This window comes from Mandrillus leucophaeus, unplaced genomic scaffold (assembly GCF_000951045.1).
Source record: "Mandrillus leucophaeus isolate KB7577 unplaced genomic scaffold, Mleu.le_1.0 Scaffold119, whole genome shotgun sequence".
Taxonomy (NCBI): domain Eukaryota; kingdom Metazoa; phylum Chordata; class Mammalia; order Primates; family Cercopithecidae; genus Mandrillus; species Mandrillus leucophaeus.
Window position 1 is genome coordinate 3,065,456 of NW_012100209.1, and position 23,668 is coordinate 3,089,123.

Genomic DNA, 23,668 nt, shown 5'->3' on the forward strand with positions numbered 1-23,668 from the left:
CTTGCCGCGCCTCAGCGACTTTCGCCGCCGCCGGAGTTTCCGCCGCATCGCGGGCGCCGAGATCCAGATGGTCATCTTACTCATTGCCACCTCCCTGGTAGTGCTCATCTGCTCCATCCCGCTCGTGGTGAGTGACCAGGGCTGGGGCCCCACCCGGCCCTTTTCTCGCATCCACCTCCCTCCTCCGTTCCCCGCTCCCCACTTTCCCTCTCAGTCTTTGGCAGTGAACGTGTCTCCTTTAGGTCGGGGCTGGGATTCCCACACTTTCTCAGAGCGGGCCCAACCCTCTTTGAAGTCCCAGTCCTAATGAGCTTTAGCAGGTGCTTTGCCCCCACATCCCCCAGTTTATGTTCCCGAAAGCCTGTATTTTTTTCTCTACCGGGACAGCCCTTACCCCTTGCTGCCTGACATTGGCCGAGTCTTCCAAGAAAACTCCCCACCCCCTCTGTTAGATGTGGAGGGGAACCTGCTGTAGTGTAACTTAGCCCACTCCTCCGTTCTGTGAACTGTGAACTGCAGAACCTGAAATGTCAGGGATGGTGATCTGTTCGTTGTAAACCATTTCTAAGGAAAGTGGGGTTTTTGGTGTTTTGATTTATGCAAGTTTTTTTGACTTTTTCCCCCCCGGTGGATTGCGTAGAATTTTAAAGCTAGAAGAGATATCAAGAGGTGTTTTAGTCTAACTCCCTCACTTCACTGAGGGAGTGAATGATATGCTTAAAATAATCCAGCCAAACCTACAGAGTCAAGCTAGGCTCCCTGCTCTACCATGGTGTGCCCTGGGAGGGCAGCTTAAAGCACACAAATTCTAATTCATAGACGGGGCAGGGTCCGGACTCAGTTTCTTTCATTCTGTGTAGGCCAGGAAAGCAAAGTTTCTCAGGGTGACTAATTATGGAAAAGCTGGTATACATGGGGTATGGGATTTGAATTCTCTACAACTGTGCAAGAAACAGTACCATTTTAGAGAAACCGAGATTTAGAGATGGCTGTCTTCGTTTCTTCAAGCCAAAGCTCTACAGCTTGTAATGGACCTTTGGCCCGTCTGAGGCCAGACCCAGCTCATGTGTTATTACATCACGTCTCCCTCCTAGAACATTTCTCATTTTGGCCTTTGTAAAGCGTGGGTTGGAGTTTTGGTACACTTCATTTTTAGTTCATCTTTTAAGAATTGCCTTTGGATTAACTTTTAAAATATGATAAACAGAAAGGCTCAAACCCTACCTAGTTCTTTACTTTGCCTCTGACTAAAATGGAATGCACCAGAAGCAGATGGGCAGAAGAATGCAATACTTTAGTATCTAGAGTTTCTCTTGAAAGCAACTAGTTATGAGTTCTTCCATCTTCCAAAACCCCACATTCCTGGAAATTCTAAACTACCAACTCAAAAAGAGATAACTGCTTTTTCTTATGCTTATTGGGAACAAGAGAAAATAAAATGTAATGGGCTATTATTCCTTCCTTTTCCTTATTAATACTGTCCAGGGATCTTTGGTGTAGAAATATTATATCTCTGATAAAAGTGACTGTAAATGGAAGGAACTTAGAGGGGGCTGAGAGCCAGAATACAGTAGCTTCTTACCAATTTGTATAAACAGTAATAAATATAATTGGCCATAAGAGCCTTTAAGCCATTCCAGGACCCAATATAATTTACAGAGTTAAGTCACACTTGAGCCACATAAATACATTTTACTGTCTGTAATGGCAACCTAGAATAAAGTAAGATTTTGGACAAAAACAACTCCGCTCCTGATGGGGCCCCTGTTCCTGGGCCTCTGCCTTGTGTTTTACAGAACAGTAAATGACAAAGTGAATGGTTGTTATTCTCAGAACATCCACTTAAAGGGACAGAGGAATTAGAGCTAGAAGGTTAGCAACATGCACATACTTTATATGTGTTTTGGTTGGAAGTAAGCCTGTAAAGCTATGGATTTCTGCACAGCCACGGATGAATTATTTTCTTCTAACATCTAGAGAGACATACAAGGCTTAATTCACCTCGTGGGCTGAAGTGGTAGACCTGGACCTAAGATTCAGGGCCCTTACACAAAGCCTTAAAATTATTTGAGGACCTAGAGGCGAGAAATTTTAGGAGCTGTATTTGTGGTTTGCAGATTAACCACATTTTAACTAACAAGAAGTACTGTCCACCTGTATAATGTTAGTAACATGTTGTAAATTTTAAGTAATCTTAACCTGAAAATTGAAACTAGCTCAATTAAGAAGTAATCCCATTAGTCAAGTATTTATGTAGCTTTGTGAGAAATAAGGAATCCTACAAATAGCAGTGGCATCAGTTTGTCACCCTTAGTTTTGGGCACTAAAATCTAATTTCAGAATCGGTTTATAAATCAGTGATAAATGATGGGTTCATTATACTACCCCCCATCCCCCCACAATTCAGCAATTACTGAACTAATCGAAAACCCTTCTGCAAATACAGTTTTCCTTGGCTTCCTTTTACAACTTTCTTTTTTCATGTTTTCATATTCATATTAGAAATTAAGATTAAAGCTCAGAACTCTCTGATATTGAAAGCAGATGAGCCTATCTTCAGTTCCAAAGAAACTAATGAAGCATCTAATTTTATCAAATCAAGTGGTTGCTAATCCCATTTAAGGAAAATCAAAGCGTTGGAATTATTTTAAATGCTTTGGAAAGGCTAACAAAGCAAATATAGCTTACTTGGAATTTCAGAAAGCTTGATATAATACAAAAGGAAAACAAGCAGCCATTGAAAAGCAGCCAAGGTTTTGCCTCTTGGACACCAGGGAAGAAAGAACTACAGCTCTTAGAGGGGGTTGGTATTGAGTTTAGTATAAAAAATAAAATTTAATTTGCTATCCAAAATATACATGTTTCATAAATAGAGCTAAGATTGGAGTGGAAATTTGAGAAAGGTTGGGAAATTAGTTGTGGATATAAGGAACTGTGCTGAACCTTCAGAATTCTTTGAACTGGGTCATAATGAATGATCAGAGAAGGTGTAAGTATGATCTACAAGGAACATCACATGACAAGATGTAATGGGTAGGTGGTTCTTGTCATTTTGTCCTTTCTTCTATTTATAACCAGTCTCAGGGTTTTTTTAAATATAGGAGAATTTTGGAAGTGAGAACTTCCAAAATTTTGTGAGAACAAGAAGTGAGAGTCTACATTTCAGATAAACAAAAAGGATTGCATTCTTTAGAAATATGCAAGCAAGACAGCCCCTTAAGGTCCTGGTGCTAAATGCTGTAGCTAGATGAATTTCTAGTGCCTAATTTTTCAGTTACTAATGAATATTAAGGTGATTATTATAATCAAATATTTTGCCTCAGGGCTAAACAGTTACTATAGGGTTTGGAAGGGCATTTTCCCCCATACACAAGCAACCCAAAACTGTATTTATTGCTTACTTGTTTCTTTTATTTTTTAACTCTGAAGTAACAAATATTTATCTCAGCTAGGGGCAGAATGGCTAATTTGATTAATCTTCTGCCTTGGTGAAGTAAAACTTAGATTCTTAGGAAAATACTTCCTGTGAGTGTTTATTTGGTTCCTTACTGTAAACTCGTCGTCTCTATAAAGCTTTCACCAGCATTTGATCAGCAAAAGTTTATAAGGACAGATGAAAACTTTGTAAATAGATATACTTTTGTTTACTGTAGGCAAACTGGAAGTGGAGTCATAAAACAACTGATGAGATGTCAGATGAGTGTGAAGCATATCTACACATACAAGAGAAATGCCATACATTTGGGTATGACTACAACAGAATCTAAAAGACTGGATTGGTTCAAATAAATTTGGCTAAGTTTAAAAAATTGCAATGCCCAGAAGCAAGTTTTAAGTCATAACATGAAATTGTAGACCCAGTAGTAGTAACTTGAAGATTATTGAGTTCCATAAAAGTAAGTTATTTCCACATCTGGCATTTCATTTGAATCTTGAAAAGCTCTAAGGAGAAAGGAGGGCTGACCAGTATTTTCACTCTCTCTGCACCTCAGTTTTCCCAGCTGCAAATGAAGAATTTATATCATTCTGCAACTTACAGGGTAGCTATAGGTGAGTCCTCATCTAATGCTCATTTCACCATGCTTTGCTGACCTGTCAATTTGTTTGTATTGAATATCTCCTAACAAGTTTTTTTTTTTCTCGGCGCTGAAGTGATTCTTGTAGTCTCCTATTAGAACATTCAATGTGAGAGCTTAAAAAACAAAACAAAACAAAACAAAAAAGAAACATTCAGTGTAGAGGTTGACCTATAAAGCCTGTAGAGATTTAACTTGCCTTCTACAAATGGCCAGTTAGTGGCCTAGAAGGAACAAGAACCAAGCTCTCCTACACACCACCCAGTCAAGAATTCTTTCCACTATTCTTTACTTGAAAAAAAGAAAGTGATAAGAACTTCTAGTAACAGCTGTGTCAATTTTGGACTCTTCACAAGGCAGTGGGATAACTGAGCACATACAGATAATTCCTTTTATGTGCTTGGAACAGAACAAGTAGCACACACATTCAAATCCAGCTACAGATCTTGTCACTTATTGGAAAGCATTACTACTGTTTTGACAGTCGATTACTAAATCTGTCTAATCAAGAGTTCAACATTCTTTCTTCAACATTCCCTGCAAACAGATTATTAAGTAGGAAGTACATGTTTTTGATGTCATATTATTAACTGTATCCCAAAGCTACCTCTAAGCTATAGTTTTCAAATTATTGATATATTCCACACTGGGCAAGCTTCCACATATGGGTTCAAAAAACGTAATGAGAGCCAACATACCTGTTCTATGATAGGCGCTGCGCTGTGCTAAGCACTTTGATCATTTGTACCTATGTTATAAGGAGTGGAGCCAGGATTTGAACAGAGGCTTGTTTGCTTCCAAAGCTTGGGCATCTATCTCTATAGCATATAGCCTCCTTACAGCTTTCTTGTCACCACATCTTCTTCTGAACTGATTGCATTTTCTGCAAGTTATGTTCCACTGCTCCTGAACCCTAATCTCTAATCATCCTAAAAAGGTGTGAATAACATAATTTTTAAAATGTAGCTTGGTGTGTTGGCATGTGCCTGTTTCCCAGCTACTTGGAAGGTTGAGGCTAGAGGATTGCTTGAGTCCTGGAGGCTGAGGCTGCAATGACCATGTTTGTATCACAGCACTCCAGCCTGGGTGACACAGTGAGACTCTTTCTAAAATAAATAATTTAGAATACTGTAATATGCCAATATGAACAACAAACCACATGTACACATTAGCAGCTACTAAGAAAAATACTTAAAATTGGAAGAAAGGAGATATGTCATTAGTATTCAGTGAGTTTTTTTGTTTTTGTTTTTGTTTTGAGACAGAGTTTCCCTCTTGTTGCCCAGGCTGGAGTGCAATGGCACAATCTCAGCTCACCACAACTTCCGCCTCCCGGGTTCAAGCAATTCTCCTGCCTCAGCCTTCCAAGTAACTGGGATTATAGGCATGCGCCACCATGCTCGGCTAATTTTGTATTTTTAGTAGAGACAGGGTTTCTCCATGCTGGTCAGGCTGGTCTCAAACTCTCGATGTCAGGTGATCCGCCTGCCTCGGCCTCCCAAAGTGCTGGGATTACAGGCATGAGCCATCGCACCCGGCCGTATTCAGTGAGTTTTTTTAATGATTTTTTTCCGTCCTGACTCAGAGGGTTTTTATCAGCAACACACTCCTCCAACACTGAAAACTGCCTGAACTTGTTTAGTCGTGTAACATATAGGGCCTGTTAGACAAGAATTCCGAAAAGTGCTTTCAGCCGCTCACAAGACATTGAAGCACTACTCCAGATGTTCCCATCTCAACTGCGGTTGTCCCTGCCCTCTTGGAAACAGCAAGTCAAGTAGCCCATTTAAAGTGAAGCAGAGGTTGCTATATGTTTTCAAACATTGCAAGATGCGTGGAGTTTTTGTTTGTTTTGTCTTTTTTCTTTCCCTACTTGAAGTAAGTCTCAACTGAGATATGTTGCAAAGTAAAACTCATATTGATTCTTTTCAATTTGACCAACTTTTGAGGATGTTCTTACCCAAATTTGAACTTTTGCTCTTTAAACTCATACTTTTGCTACCCTGTGAATTCCCCTTTATTGAAAAGACATTGAATGACCAGGTTCAGTGGCCTGGACTAATTGTAAACTTTTCCTCCCCCATTTCCATAATTTTAATATACTTTTAATATAGCCTCCTTTCATTCCCTCCTATGCTAGTCAAAATCCATTGCTGCTGTAGATGAGATGAGGCACAGAAATGATTCTTTCCTTGCTTCTCATCACCTTTGATTATGACAACCTATTATTGTTTTACAACATTCCGACCTTTCTAAAAGGCCACAGAAATTTTAAAATGCTAACTCCTAATATACTTCTTTGAATGGCTACAAATTCCATTTTAACTGTTCAAAAATTTTCTTCCTTTCAGTAGTAGCCATGTTTCCTTTGAGGTTGTCGCAGGAGAAGCAACCAGCAATAAAACATTTTCAGTGTCAAAAATCTCAGAAACGTCAGGTTGAGACTTAACCAAAATTCTGTTCTGCGAGTCTCGGAGATGGCTTTACACAGTGCTTATTAGGGAGGGAGGATCAGAAACTCTCGAGTGGAGCAACACTGCCACCTGGAGGCTTGAAGGCTCAAGTTCACATAAACCCGGCCGTAGGTCTTTTCCAGAGACCACACACAGGACTTGATACTAACAGATTTAAATCCATCATTTCTTCTACCCTTAGGAACTTAGTACGTGAAGTGAATAAAATGTAGACCTCATGCTTTTTACCAATAACTCCACTGTCAAGAAATAATGATTAAACAGAAAGCCAGACTGGTAGAATAGAAAAGGCAACATGGAGGTCCAGACCAGATTGCCACCAACAGGGCGGGGGACATCCTAAGTTCCTCAAAAGCTCTGGGTCTCAGTAACAAATACCTCATCTGAGAAAAGGCCTGTACAGTTGAGGGAACTGCTGAGTTTCCAGACATAGCTGAAGACCACAAAGCTTATGGAAGCAAGAAACCAAGATGCTTTATTTTACTAGTAAAATATTTTTTATTTTTTTTATTTTATTATTTCTATTTTACTACTAGTAAAGATTTTTTTTTAATCAAGTATGCTTTGCCTTGTTACTATCATTTATCCCAGCATAATTTCTAAAAGTATTTTAAGAGGCGATATTACATACTGATGTTCATTCCAGTTCATTCTTGATTTAGCTGTCTTCCAAATATCAAGATATTAATTTCATCTTGGCTAGAGGCTTTGACTATTTTATTCTCTGAGATTTACAGGCCCATAATCCCATATCCAAAATATTTAGGGGCAGATGAGTTTCAGAATTTAGAATTTCTTGGCTTTTAGAGAAGTAATCAATAATATATTGCAAAATATGTAATATCCTCATCAGAATTGGAACAGTACTCCTGGACCAGAACATAGGAATATTCACTCTAAGTGGAATAAATTGAACTAAATGGCTTCACAGTCTGTTCAGTTCAGTTTTTGCTGCCAAAATAAGTTTAGGTCAGATTTTGCAATAAGTGTAAGTTCTCAAAACAAAACAACAACAAATGAAATGAACAAAAATCTTTTGATAGAGGATCAGAGACCTATAGCTAATTAAGATCTAAATTCCAGTTAAGGAAGAAATAGAAATGCAGTTCTACCTTACTGATGCAGTATTGTTCTGGAATAAATTTAATATAAGTTTAATTTTGCAGGTTAATGAAATGTATTTCTTCAAATATTTTAAACTTCCTTCTTTTATCCAAATTGTTGAAAATCTTTCTGAAATATCCCGACCCAAATATTGTTACATCTAGTAAGTGCCAAAAGAACACATGCAAATGGTCAATGAATCGCCTTTTCCATTGTGAACTGACACCAGCCTCAACTAAACTATCCCTGTTCTAGGTGATTCATGTACCATGAGTCATTCATTGTTATGCTGTATATAGTAAGGCAGCAATGTCCTCAAGTCTTGTTAGAGATATTTGCCCCTAGTTAAATGGCTCCAGCTATGCTTTTGTGAGTTCTTCTTGCTCCTTTTTGTGGTTTTTATGTATCTTCCTTGACTGTGAGACTCAACCTCTTCTCCCTAACCTAAAATAATTACTAAAGGCAAGAAATAATTAGTAAATAATTACTAAAGATAGATGGCAATTATTTTTATTTCTATCCTACTATTTCTATTTCTATGTGAATTACTCCTACTATTTCTATATGAATTGCAGATGAGATTTTTATATAAATGATCCCAGTGGAATTAGAAGTAATATCTAGGCAAAAAAAAAATCATAATACTTTAAGAGTGAATTTGAGGCTGAGCATGGTGGCTCACTCCTGTAATCTGAGCACTTTGGGAGACTGCGGCGGGCAGACCACTTGAGCTCAAGAGTTCGAGACTAGCCTGGGCAACATAGAAAGACCTCATCTCTACAAAAATAATAAGTTAGCCAGGCACAGTGGCACACACCTGTAGTCCTGGCTACTCAGGAGGCTACGGCAGGAGGATTGCTGGAGCCTAGGAGCTCAAGGCTGCAGTGAGCAATGATTATACCACTGCACTCCAGCCTGGGCGACAAAGTGAGACCCGGTCTCGAAAAATATATATACATATACATTTAACAAATGCATTTTCCTCTAAGGAATAAAATGATCATGTAAGTTTACACAAATTCATGCTCCATTCGCTGAATCATTTGAAGTTCCCAGATGTTGACATATCATTTCATCCTTCCATGACTTTGCACATGGAGCTACCTCTATTTGAAATGTGATGTCCTTCCTTCTAAATTTAGCAAATTCCTACTCATTCATCGTGATTACTATAACTGGGGAACAGAGTCATAGAGAAAATGAAAACTATTCTGTGGTCATTCTGGGTGGCAGGAGATCCTGCTGTTGGTGTAAAACTTTTCAGCATATTCTTTCTAGACTAAAATAAAAGAATCTGGCCTTATTCTGATGATTAGATGGTTAATTGACTTATAAAATGAGTTCCCTTTAAATTATGTAAAATGACAGCTGGAATAAGAGAAATCAGTAGCTTTTGGGGGAAAAAAATTACTTCATTAGAGTTACAAAAACTTAAAAGCACTCGCAGAAATGAAGTTAATAAAATGTTTCTCAAGAACACTTTATACATATGTGACCTGCACTCATATTGCATTTTTGTATACTGTCTTTGCTCTAGGGAAAATAATCATAAGATAGTTACAAAAATATTAAAGCCATACTAACTCAGAACATATTAATTGCATTTTTCCAGTGACTGGTTTTTCTTTTTCTTTTTCTTTTTCTTTTTTTTTTTTTTTTGAAACAGATTCTAGATCTGTGGCCTTGGCTGGAGTGCAGTGGCGCCATCTCAGCTCACTGCAACCTCTGCCCCCCCGGGTTCAAGCGATTCTCCTGCCTCAGCCTCCTGAGTAGCTGGGATTATAGGCATGTGCCACCACACCTGGCTAATTTTTGTTTTGTTTTTATTTTTTTGAGATGGAGTCTCACTCTGTTGCCAGGCTGGAGTGCAGTGGCGTGATTTCAGCTCACTACAACCTCCGCCTCCTGGGTTCAAACGATTCTCCTGCCTCAGCCTCCTAAGTAGCTGGGACTACAGGCACATGCCACCGTACCCAGCTAAATTTTATGGTTTTAGTAGAGATGGAGTTTCACCATGTTGGCCAGGATGGTCTCAATCTCTTGACCTTGTGATCCGCCCACCTCAGCCTACCAAAATGCTGGGATTACAGGCGTGAGCCACCGCACCCAGCCTAATGTTTGTATTTTTAGTAGAGATGGGGTTTCGCCATGTTGGAAAAGTTGGTCTGGAACTGCTGACCTCAAGTGATTCACCCACCTCAGCCTCCCAAAGTGCTGGGATTACAGGTGTGAGCCACCATACCCAGCCCATGACTGGTTTTTCTGAGGCTTGTTATGTAGCTTCCTCTTTTGCTGGAACTTGAGAAATGAAGGCAGGTTCTTAATATTGCTAAGGTAGACATAGCATTTATATGTTTTCCCAGTTGATGAATGATGAAATCTAAATGTGCGGATCTCACTTATGCAGGTGCGAGTATTCGTCAACCAGTTATATCAGCCAAGTTTGGAGCGAGAAGTCAGTAAAAATCCAGATTTGCAGGCCATCCGAATTGCTTCTGTGAACCCCATCCTAGACCCCTGGATATATATCCTCCTGAGAAAGACAGTGCTCAGTAAAGCAATAGAGAAGATCAAATGCCTCTTCTGCCGCATTGGCGGATCCCGCAGAGAGCGCTCCGGACAGCACTGCTCAGACAGTCGAAGGACATCTTCTGCCATGTCGGGCCACTCTCGCTCCTTCTTCTCCCGGGAGCTGAAGGAGATCAGCAGTACATCTCAGACCCTCCTGCCAGACCTCTCACTGCCTGACCTCAGTGAAAATGGCCTTGGAGGCAGGAATTTGCTTCCAGGTGTTCCTGGCATGGGCCTGGCCCAGAAAGACACCACCTCGCTGAGGACTTTGCGAATATCAGAGACCTCAGACTCTTCACAGGGTCAGGACTCAGAGAGTGTCTTACTGGTGGATGAGGTTGGTGGGAGCGGCAGGGCTGGACCTGCCCCTAAGGGGAGCTCCCTGCAAGTCACATTTCCCAGTGAAACACTGAACTTATCAGAAAAATGTATATAATAGGTAAGGAAAGAAATACAGTACTGTTTCTGGACCCTTATAAAATCCTGTGCAATAGACACATACATGTCACATTTAGCTGTGCTCAGAAGGGCTATCATCATCCTACAACTCACATTAGAGAACATCCTGGCTTTTGAGCACTTTGCAGACAATCGAGCTGACTCACATGGGTCCTGAGGCCTGCAGCACGTCGGTTAATACCCCACTATGACAGAGGATTGTGGTCACAACTTGATGGCTGGGGAGACCTACTCTCAGGTTTTCTACTGGATAGGAGGATGGCAGAAGTTCGGCTGCTTTCCTAACATCCAGAGCTTCGTCGTATTTGGCACACAGCAGAGGCCCAGATATTAGAAAGGCTCTATTCCAGTAAACTATGAGGACTGCCTTATGGATGATTTAAGTGTCTCACTAAAGCATGAAATGTGAATTTTTATTGTTGTACATATGATTTAAGGTATTTAAAGTATTTTCTTCTCTGTGAGAAGGTTTATTGTTAATACAAGGTATCATAAAATTATCGCAAGCCCTCTCCTTCCAGTATAACCAGCTGAAGTTGCAGATGTTAGATATTTTTCATAAACAAGTTCTAGTCCAAGTTGAAAATTCATAGTAAGATTGATATCTATAAAATAGATATAAATTTTTAGGAGAAAGAGTTTAGTATTATCAAAGGGATAAAGAAAAAAATACTATTTAAGATGTGAAAATTACAGTCCAAAATGTTATTCTTTCCAGGCTATGTATAAAATACATAGTGAAAATTGTTTAGTGATATTACATTTATTTATCCAGAAAACTGGGATTTCAGGAGAACCTAACATGCTGGTAAATGTTTTCAACTTTTTCCCTCACTAATTGGTACTTTTTAAAACATAACATAAATTTTTTAAAGTCTTTAATAAATAACCCATAATTAAAGTGTATAATAGAAAAAGTTTTAAAAATCTAAGCAGCTTATTGTTTCTCTGAAAGTGTGTGTAGTTTTACTTTCCTAAGGAATTACCAAGAACATCCTTTAAAATTTTAAAGGATGGCAAGTTGCATCAGAAAGAGCTTTATTTTGAGATGTAAAGATTCCCAAATGTGGTTACATTAGCCATTCATATATATCAGAAGTGCAGATTTGGGGCACTCAATGGTCACCTTGTAACAGTTTTGTGTAACTCCCAGTGATGCTGTACACATATTTGAAGGATCTTTCTCAAAGAAATATTAAGCATGTTTTGTTGCTCAAAGTGTTTTTGTGAATTGCTTGGTTGTAATTATTCTGAGCCTGATATTGATATGATTTTAAGAAGCAGCTGTACCAAGTGAAATTATTTTGGAGATTATAATAAATATACACATTCAATCTGAGTTGCATATCCTCAGTTTGGGAAAACTTGTGGGGTGGGGGTTTGTTGTTTCAGGTCATCATCTATATCCTTTTATATATATTTTTTAAATTTATTGGGAAATAATTTTAAAGAAATGTTGCAAGAAAAGTACAAAGCCTTGGATACACTTAGTAGAGAATGACACTTTACTCAAAGCCTCCAGTTTGTATGGGTGATGGATTGAGACAGTATTATGCCTAGCTTGCGACATATAAAGGACTCAAATAATTATTACTAAAATTAGCATATTTTACATTTTGCAGTTTTTTTAACTGCCATTTTATTTATTTATTTGTTTGTTTGTTTATTTATTTTTGAGACAGAGTCTTGCTGTGTCAGCCAGACTGGAGTGCATTGGCACAATCTCGGCTCACTGCAACCTCCACCTCCCGGGTTCAAGCAATTCTCATGCCTCAGCCTCTTGACTAGCTGGGATTACAAGCGTGCACCACCATGCCCGGCTAAATTTTGTATTTTTAGGAGAGACATGTCATGCCATGTTGGCCATGGTTGGTCTCAAACTCCTGGCTTCCAGCAGCCTGCCCACCTCAGCCTCCCAAAATGCTAAGATTGCAGGCAAGAGCCACCATGTCCGGCCCTTTTTACATTTTTAAATGCAAATTTTGTTCATTTTTTGAGTGAGTTATGTATCTGCATTAGTCAGCTAAGGCTGCCATAAAATACTGTAGATGGGTGGCTTACACAACAGAAACTTATTTTCTCACAGTTGTGGAGGGTGAAAGTCCAAGACCAAGGTGTCAGCAGAGTTGGTTTCTCTTGAGCCCCCTCTCCTTGGCTTGCATATGGCTCCCTTCTTTCTGTGTCCTCAGATAGCCGTTTCTCCAGGTGAGCACATCCCTGATGCCTCTCTCCTTATAAGGACACCAGTCATACTGGATTAGGGCCCCACCCTTATGACCTCATTTAACCTTAATTCGTCCCTTAAAGGCCCTCTCTCCAAATATAATCACAATGGGGGTTAGGGCTTCAACAAATGATTTTTGGGGGGCAAGTGTCTTTTTCATTGTTGAGCCTGATTTATTCTTAAACTAGCAACCAAGAAAAATGAATTTTGGCACTGCTCCATCATCTATTCCATATTTATTTATAAAATTTAACAGCTATGCAATGCAAAGATTATTTCTTATTTCTTGCTATGGGACACTTGTTCCAGACCATTTAGAGAACTTCGAATTTTCTACACAGGAAAGTTCTGATTGTTTATCAGCTACTATTAAGTCCTAACATCTCAAAAGGATGTAACAGACAAGAAGGTAATTTTAACACCATATTATAATCTTTGAGACAATCTAACCAATTAAATCAAGTATGTTAGAAAAGATAGATTTGCAGGACTATTAAAATGGTACTTTAGGCCAGGTGCAGGGGCTCACACCTGCAATCCCAACACTTTGGGAGGCCAAGGCAAGTGGATCACTTGAGGTCAAGAGTTCAAGACCAGGATGGCCAACATGTTGAAACTCTGTCTCTCTTAAAAATACAAAAATCGGCTGAGCGTGGTGGCTCACGCCTGTAATCCCAGCACTTTGGGAGGCTGAGGCAGGCAGATCACGAGGTCAGGAGTTCAAGACCAGCCTGGCCAATATAATGAAACCCCATCTCCACTAAAAATATAAAAATTAGCCAGGCATGATGGTGGGCGCCTGTAGTCCAGCTACTTGGGAGGCTGAGGCAAGAGAATCGTTTAAACCCTGGAAGCAGGGGTTGCAGTGAGCCAAGATTGCACAACTGCACTCTAGCCTGGGTGATACAGTAAGACTCTGTCTCAAAAAAAAGAAAAATACAAAAATTAACCAGGCATGGTGGCATGCAGCCAGCTACTCAGGAGGCTGAGGCAGGAGAATCACTTGAACCCAGAATCACTTGAGCCAGTATCGGCCTCTGCACTCCAGCCTGGGCGACGGAATGAGACTCCATCTGAAAAAAAGAAAAAAATGGTACTTTGTGCAGCCATAAAAAAGAAAGAAATCATGTCCTTGTCCTTTGAACCAACACGAATGAAGGTGAAGACCATTGTCCTAAGTGAACTAACTCAGAAACAGAGAAGCAAACACTGCATGTTCTCACTTATAAATACACTTATACAATGGGTACACATGGTCATAAAGATGGAACTAATAGATGCTGGGGACTCCAAAAGTGGGGAGGTGAGGGAGAGCAAGGGGTGAAGAATAACCTACTGGGTACTATGTTCACTATTTGGGTATTGGGTACACTTGAAGCCCAATCCCCACCAGTATGCAATATACCCATTTAACAAACACACATACCCCCCGAATCTAAAATAAAATGATAAAATAAAAAATAAAATGGTACTTTGACCAAGGGACCACAGAATTCAAGAGTTCTTTCCCAAATCATAGCTAGTCCTCTCCACAAGTTTTCTCTTAGGGGCAATAAATACAAAAGGGACATGGAAAAATCAAGGCACAGTAATATTTACTGTTAGCTATCCACATGGCCTCAAATGTTAATGCAGAAAAATTTCCGTTACACAAATATTCATTTTTCCTAAACTACTTGTACTAGTCTCAGAACAAACCATGTTTGCTTTCTTCCAATACTGGCCCACCTCATGCCCTTCCCCCATTACATCCAAGCCTGAATCTAAGATGCTGCAATTATGATCTCAAGATTGTCATCCAGACACATGAAAAATGGAACCAGAAAAAACAAGACACAACAAGAGAGAACATTTGGTCCCATTGCTTACTGTGGGGTTTCTCTGGGCTACAGCTGGTGCTTTAACCCCAAACTGGAAGTACCCTGGCAGAAAGGAAGAGAGAAAGAGAGCTGGGCCTTTGGTCCTTCTATCAACATCTCTACCATTCAATCATTTATCCATTCCCTTTACCTTGCCAGGCCATCCACCCCATTTCCCACCATGGAAGAGAAGGACAGAAGAGAACACCAGTCATAACTTTTTCCTAAGAACTTTTAACCACAGCAACTCCACACACTAAAATCTGAATAATTAGGTAAGTATTTCTCTTTCTTGAGGAGGGTGAAACGGGATTTAATACAAAGGAGGAGAAAAAGAATTCCAAGAACAATGAACGAGAACCCAACGCAACAGCTCTGCAATAGGCAGAGCACAGTGAAACCAGACTGACGCAGGAGGGAAGGCTCTCTGATGTCCCCACAGTAGAAAGAAAGGAAAGAAAGAAAAGAAAGTAAAGGAAGGAAAGAAAGAAAGGAAGGCCAGGCACAGTGGCTCACCCCTGTAATCCCAGCACTTTGGGAGGCCGAGGCAGGTGGATCACCGGAGTTCGGGAGTTCAAGACCAGCCTGACCAACATAGAGAAACCCTGTCTCTACTAAAAATACAAAATTAGCCAAACGTGGTGGCGCATGCCTGTAATCCCAGCTACTTGGGAGGCTGAGGCAGGAGAATTGCTTGAACCCCGGAGGCGGAGGTTGCAGGGTGAGCCGAGATCGCACCATTGCACTCTAGCCTGGGCAGAGAGTAAAATTCTGTCTCAAAACAAAACAAAACAAACAAACAAAAAAGAAAAAAGAAAAAGAAGGAAAATTAATAGATTATTTGATGTTTGGCAAAATTGAGGGTAGCATTATAGTTCTATTAGAAAAATTAGTAATATATATATATACATAGGAAACTAATGAATTAAAAAAGGCAATTATTGACTCCATGAAAAACAAACAGAGGTGGAAGAAAGGTAAAATAAACATAATATACAAAGTGAACTAAATTATGTGTAATGATTATACTCATATCAAATAATGAATATACGGTCAGGTACAGCGGCTCACACCTGTAATCCTAAAGCTTTGGGAGGATGAGACAGGATTGCTTGCACAAACTCCTCTTGGGCAGCCATAAAAAAGAATGAAATCATGTCCTCTGCAGCAGCACAAATGGAACTAGAGACCATTGTCCTAAGTGAACTAACTCAGAAACAGAAAACCAAATACCACATGGTCTCACTTGCGGAGTTCAAGACCAGTCTGGGCAACACAGTGAGAGATCCTGTCTACAAAAAAAAAAAAAAGAAAAAAAAGAAAAATTATCCAGGCACGGTGGTACGTGCTTGTTGTAGTCCTAGCTACTCGGGAGACTGAGGCAGGCAGATCTACTGAGCCGTGAATTTGAGGTTACAGTGAGCTAAGATGGTACCACTGGACTCCAGCCTGGGCAACAGACCAAGACTCTGTCTCTAAAATGTAATCATCATCATCATCATCATCATCATAAATGTAGATTGAAACCTAAATTATAATTATACTGAGAATTAAGAAAGAAGTAGTAAATATCTTGGGAAAATACAAGACAGCTAAGTTATACTCATCTATAGTACAATGTCAGTACTTAATGTCCTAAATTTTTTAAAATTAAATAGCAGTGAAACCACAATAATACACCCTTATACTCCAATCATATTTGCAAAATAAGTAAAGTATGAAAATACCAAGTATGCTTCAAAAAATATACTGTTCTTGGGAGTATAAAACTGATACAACCACTTTGAAAAATGAATTTAGTATTATCTGCTAAAGTCCAGGATGTATATGCCATCAATGAAAACAGTAACTGCAGAGATTGAAACATATCAATTATGTCTCAATGCATTACTTATAATGATACAACAAAACAAAACACCTCATTGGTCACCTTTGGAGGATTCTAGGGAGCCAACTAATTATTTTGAAAAGTGGTAAGAAGACAAAGAACAAAGACTTTATTATATAAACAGCCTTTACTCTGTAGTCTTTCCAGCATAAGAAAATAGTCTATGAGAGAAAGTTTTTCTTTAAAGTTTTCTAGTACCAAAAGAGTAACAGAATTATTACCAGTTTGTTGCCACTAATGAAATAATGGATCTAGACAATCATAGTCAATGGCTGCTGACATTACAAAGAGAAAGAGATGGCAAGAAATATTTAACTTCTAGTGATGTACCCACAGCCACCCATGATGTATTCTTGCCAAAAAAACTGAATGAATCTGATCAAACCTCTAGATCTAAGTCCAATGAAGAGGAAATACAGGAACAGAAAAAACAGTAATGACACCAGGTACAATGCCATAGGCAAAATAGAAAACGTGGAAAATTCTAAAGACAAATGAGCCAGTTCCTTTAAAGATGAGCTGAAAAAAAAAAAAAAGAGGAAGGGTAAGTCACAGATTATAAAGGATGAAAAGACATAGCAATAGATGCAATGAATGGACTTTTTTTGATCCTGATTTAATCAAACTACACTATCAAATGTGATATAATTAATAATATTTACACAATAGCTATTTTTAAAACTGAATTTGTAATTTAAAACTTTACCCCCCAAAAAAAACCGTAAGCCTAAGTGATTTTATTTGTGAGTTCTTTTAAACATTACAGAAAGACATGACACCAAATCTACAGAAACTATATTGAAAAGAGTAAGTGAAAATACTTCTCAACATTTTTTGTGAGGTCAACATATCATGACTTGAAACCCAGACAAAGATATTACAAGAAAAGGAAACTATGGGCCAATATCCCTCATGAACACAGACACAAAAATCCTTCACAAAATGTTAACAAATGGAATCAAGCAATATCTAAAACGGATAATCATCATGAGTAAGGAGGGTTTAATCCCAGAAATACAGTTGATTTAACATCTGAAAAATAAATGTAACTTACCATACAAAGAGAATAAAAGAGAAATATTATCTCATAGATGTGGGAACTATAATTAACAAAATTCAACACCCATTCATAATAAACAAGTGTTCACAGATTAGTAAGGGAATTTTCTCAATTTAATAAAAAAAAAAAGTATAAAAATCTACATCAATCTTCACACTTCATGGTGAAAGACTATAAAGTTGTAAATAAAGTTTATTCTCACAGTTTGTGTATACTGAAAGTTCTAGCAAGTGCAATAAGGCAAGAGAAAGATATAAAAGACACACAGTTTGGAAAGGAAGAAGGAAAACTGTCTTTATTCATAAAGACATGTTATGTACGTAGAACATCCCCAGGAATCTATAAAAGAGCTAATGTAACTAATAAATGAATTCATCAAGGCTATAGATTACAAGGTCAATATACACAAATCAACTGTATTTCTATGTAATAGTTATCAAAATTGGAAGATGAGAATTTAAAAAGACTTCTTATAATTGCATCAAAAATGTGAAACATTTAGGGATAAACTTAAAACATGGGTAAGACTGAGTCACTGAAAACTAAAAAGCAGGTCCACCAGGCGTGGGCCTCCAGCCACCCCCTGCCCAGAGCTATCAAGCCAGTACTAACTCGGCAACTCCCTGAACAGAGCCTCCAGGGGTAGCTGAAAGCCTCTCTGCTACTGCCTCTGCAGTGAAACTGCCCTTGCCACCCTTGGACTAACAAAGGAGCAAAGACCCTAAGTTCCTTATCCATACCTCCAACAAGGTGCAGTCGACCCAAGGAGAGGAGGCCAGTCCATCTCCCATGGGTTGCACACAACCCCATGGCTCATCACCAGACAGGGACTGACTGCACTGCTTGGACTGACTGCACTGAGTGATTCCTGACCTGCATTCCTCTGGAGTGGAGCCCTCAGGAGTCAAGCAAACGACCCTTGGCCACAACCCCTAATAAGATATCTTCCTCTGCTGCCTCTATGATGGGGAATGAACATAAACACTGAGATTGCCCCAGAGCTGCAGTAGGCAGCCCAAGAGTACCAAGTTGTGAACTATAACCAGCTCTCAAGGGGTAGAGGAACCCACACTTTCAGAGCACTGAAAGGGAACATGACTGCAACTGTGAGGAACCATAGGGGAGCCATACAACTGGGCAAGAATCTACACACTGACCAACAAGCCTAAGTGTCACCTGCTGGATCACACCCCAAAACTTCAACACCAAAAATACCTCACTAACATACCCTGACTCTGAAACCAGAGAAAAGAAGTCAATTTCAAATAAAGACCCTACATAAAGCCTCAGCCCAGTGAAAACATCCAGAAAAGAAGCCTATTGACTGTACTCAATCTACACTGCAGTTAAAGAAACATCCACATGCAGAGATGAGAAAGAACCAATGCAAGAACTCCAGTAACTCCAACAGCCAGGGTGTCCTCCGAATGACTCCACCAGTTCTCCAACAAGAGTTCTTAACCAGGTTGAACTGGCTGAAATGATAGAAATAGAATTCAGAATATGGATAAGAACAAAGAATATCAAGATTCAATAGGATGGCAAAACCAAATCCAAGGAAAATAAGAATCACAATAAAGTGATAAAGGAGCTGAAGGACAAAGTAGCTGGTATCAAAAAGAACCTAACAGGTCTGACAGAGCTGAATAACACAATACAAGAATTTCACAATACAATCACAAGTATTAACAGCAGAATAAACCAAACTGAGGAAAGAATCTCAGAACTTGAAGACTGGTTCTCTGAAATAAGACAATCAAACAAAAATAAAGAAAAAAGAAAACAAAGGAATGAACAAAACCTCTGAGAAGTATGGGATTATGTAAAGGGGCCAAATCTACGAATCACTGGCATTCCTGACAGGGAGGAGGGAGAAAGCAAACAAATTATAAAATATATTTCAGGATATCATCTATCAACTTTCTCAATTTTGTAGGGGGGCCAACAGTCAAATTCAGGAAATACAGAGAACTCTGTAAGATTCTGCACAAGAAGATCATCCCCAAGACACATAATCCTCAGATTTTCCAAGGTTGAAATGAAAGAAAGAATGTTAAAGGCAGACAGAGAGACAGTGCAAGTCACCTACAAATGGATCCCCATCAGGCTAACAGCAGACCTCTCAACTGAAAGCCTATAAGCCAGAAGAGATTGGGGGCTTATGTTCAACATCTTAAAGAAAAAAATATTTGGCCAAGAATTTCATATTCAGCCAAATTAAGCTTCCTAAGTGAAGAAGAAATAAGATCCTTTTCAGATAAGCAAATTTTGAGGGACTTCATTTCAGCCAGATCTGCCTACGAGAGATCTTGAAAAGGAACACTAAACATAGAAAGGAAAGACTGCTAGCAGCTGGTACAAAAACACAAACACAGAAACCACTGTCACTATAAAGCAACCACACAAACAAGCCAATATAATAACCAGCTAACAGCACAATAACGGGATCAAATCCACACATATCAATACTAACCTTGAATGTAAACAGGCCAAATGTCCAACTTAAAAGGCACAGTGGAAAGCTGGATAAAAAAGCAAGACCCAATGGTATGCTGTCTTCAAGAGACCCATCTCACACATAATGACACTCACAGGCTCAAAATAAGGGACAGAGAAAAATCTACCAAGCAAATGGAAAACAGAAAAAAGCAAGGGTTGCAATACTAATTTCAGACAAAACAGATTTCAAACCAAAAAAGACAAGGAAGAGCATTACCTTAATGGTAAAGGGTTCAATTCAACAGGAAGACCTAACTATCCAAAATATATATGCACCCAACACAGGAGCACCCAGATTCATAAAGCAAGTTCTTAGAGACCTAAAAAGAGACATAGATTTCCAAAGAATAATAGTGAGAGACCTCAACACTCCACTGACAGTATTAGATACATCATCAAGGCAGAAAATTAACAAAGATATTCCAGACCTAAATTCAGCACTGGACCAAATGGATCTGATAGACTTTTACAGAAGTCTCCACCCAAAAACAACAGAATATACATTCTTCTCATTGCCACATGGCACATACTCTAACATCAACCACATAATTGGACATAAAAACAATCCTCAACAAATGTAAAAGAACCAAAGTCATACCAAACACACTCTTGGACTGCAGTGCAATAAAAATAGAAGTTAACACAATGAAAATCACTCAAAACCATAAAATTACATGGAAATTAAACAACATGGTCCTGAATGACTTTTGAGTAAATAATAAAATTACAGCAGAAAGCAAGAAGCTCTTTGAAAATAATGAGAACAAAGATACAACATACTAGAATCTCTGGAACACAGCTAAGGCAGTGTTAAGGGAAATTCATAGCACTAAATGACTCAAAAAGTTACAAAGATCTCAAACTAACAACCTAACTTCACAACTAAAAGAAATAGAGAAGTAAGAACAAATCAATCGCAAAGCTAGCAGAAGATAAGAAATAACAAAAATCAGAGCTGAAAATCAACAATTCAAAAACATTCAAAAAATCAAAGAATCCAGGGGTTGATTTTTTGGAAAAAATTAATAAAACAGGCCACAATCTACACTAATTAAGAGAGAAGATCCAAATAAACACAATTAGAAATGATGAAGGGCATACTACTACTGACCTGACAGAAATAAAAACCACCACCAGAAACTACTATGAACACCACTATGCACACAAACCAGAAAATCTGGAAGAGATGGATAAATTCCTGGACACATACACCTTCCCAAGACTGAGCCAAGAAGAAATCAATTCCTTGAACAGATCAATAACAAGCTCTGAAATTGAATCAGTAATAAATAGCCTGCCAATCAAAAAAAGCCCAGGACCTGATGGAGTCACAGCCGAATTCTACCAGATGTACAAAGAAGAGCTGGTACTATCCCTACAGAAACTATTCTAAAAAATTTAGGAAGAAAGACTTCTCCCCAACTTACTCTATGAGGCCATCATCAGCTTAATACCAAAACCTGGCAGAGACACAACAAAAAAAGAAAACTTCAGGCCAATGAATATCCTTGATGAACATCAATGCAAATATTCTCAACAAAATACTTGTAAACCAAATCCAGCAGCACATCAAAAAGCTAATCCACTATGATCAAGTAGGCTTCATCCTCATGATGCAAGGTTGGTTCAACATATCAAAATCAATAAATGTGATTCAGCACATAAACAGAACTAAAGACAAAAACCACATGATTATCTCAATAAATGTAGAAAGGCTTTTGATAAAAGTCAACATCCCTTCATGCTAAAAACTCTAAATAAACTAGGTATTGAAGAAACAAAGCTCAAAATAGTAAGAGCCATCTATGATAAACCCACAGACGACATTATACTGAATAGGCAAAAGCTGGAAGCATTCCCCTAGAAAACTGGCACAAGACAAGGATGCCCTCTCTCACCACTTTTATTCAACATAGTATTGGAAGTCCAGGCCAGAGCAATCAGGCAATAGAAAGAAATAAAGGGAATCCAAATAGGAGAGAGGAAATCAAACTATCTCTGTTTGCAGATGACATGATTCTATATCTAGAAAACCCCATAGTCTCAGACCAAGAGCTCCTTCAACTGATAAACAACTTCAGCAAAGTTGCAGGATACAAAATCATTATACAAAAATCACTAGTATTCCTATACACCAACAAGAACCAAACTGAGAGCCATATCAGAAAGGCAATCCCATTCACAACTGCTGCAAAAATAAAATAAAATACCTAAGACTACAGCTAACCAGGGATGTGAATGGTCTCTACAATGAGAATTACAAAACACTGCTCAAAGAAATCAGAGAAGACACAAACAAATAGAAAAACATCTCATGCTCATGGATAGGAAGAATCGATATCATTAAAATGGCTATACTACCCAAAGCAATTTACAGATTCAATGCTATTTCTATCAAACTACCAATGACATTCTTCACATAACTAGAAAAAAAATATTTTAAAATGTATATGGAACCAAAAAAGAGCCCAAATAGCCAAGGCAATCCTAAGCAAAAGGAACAAAGCTGGAGGAATCACATTACTTGACTTCAAACTATACTACAAGGCTACAGTGACCAAAACAGCATGGTACTGGTACAAAAACAGGCACATAGAATAATGGAACAAGTAGATAGCCCAGAAATAAGGCCACACATCTATGAGCATCTGATCTTTGACAAAGCTGATAGAAAGAAGCAATGGGGAAAAGACTTCATATTCAATAAATGGTACTGGGATAACCAGCTAACCATATGCAGAAGACTTAAGCTGGACCCCGTCCTTATACCATATACAAAAATCAACTCAAGAAGTATTAAAGAGTTACACATAAAACCCAGAACTATAAAAACCCTGGAAGACAATCTAGGCAATACCGTCCTGGACCTAGGAATGGGCAAAGATTTCATGACAAAGACACCAAAAGCAATTGCGACAAAAGCAAAAATTGACAAATGGAATCTAATTAAACTTAAGAGCTTCTGCACAGCAAAAGAAACTACCAACAGAGTAAATAGACAACCTACAGAATGGGAGAAACTATTTGCAAACTATGCATCTGAGGAAGGTCTAATATCCAGCATCTATAAGGAACTCAAACAAATTTAAAAGAGAAAAACAACCCCATTAAACATGGGCAAAGGACATGAACAGGTACTTTTCAAATGAAGACATACATGCAACCAAAAAGCATATGAAAAAAAGCTCAATATCACTGATCATTAGAGAAATGCAAATCAAAACCATGAGATACCATCTCACACTAGTCAGAATGGCTATTATAAGAAAGTCAAAAAATAACAGACGCTAGCTGGTGAGGTGCGTAGAAAGGGGAACCCTACACACTGTTGGTGGGAGTGTAAATTAGTTCAACCATTGTGGAAAGCAGAATGGTGATTCATCAAAGAACTAAAAGCAGAACTACCATCCAATCCAGCAATCCCTTAACTGGGTCCCTTTACCCAGAGGAACAT

General features: G+C 38.7%; 1 protein-coding gene across 1 annotated transcript in view; it reads left to right on the plus strand.

Moving 5' to 3' along the window:
* Positions 1–12,023, plus strand: part of PTGER4 (prostaglandin E receptor 4 (subtype EP4)) — a 20,248-nt gene extending 8,225 nt beyond the window's left edge. Inside the window, 2 exon segments of the mRNA XM_011966275.1 lie at positions 1–127; positions 10,062–12,023. The exon segment at positions 1–127 is cut by the window's left edge and continues 9 nt beyond it. Of these exon segments, the coding sequence (XP_011821665.1) occupies positions 1–127; positions 10,062–10,661 (727 nt within the window). The 3' untranslated portion in view covers positions 10,662–12,023.
* The last annotated feature ends 11,645 nt before the right edge of the window (positions 12,024–23,668 follow it).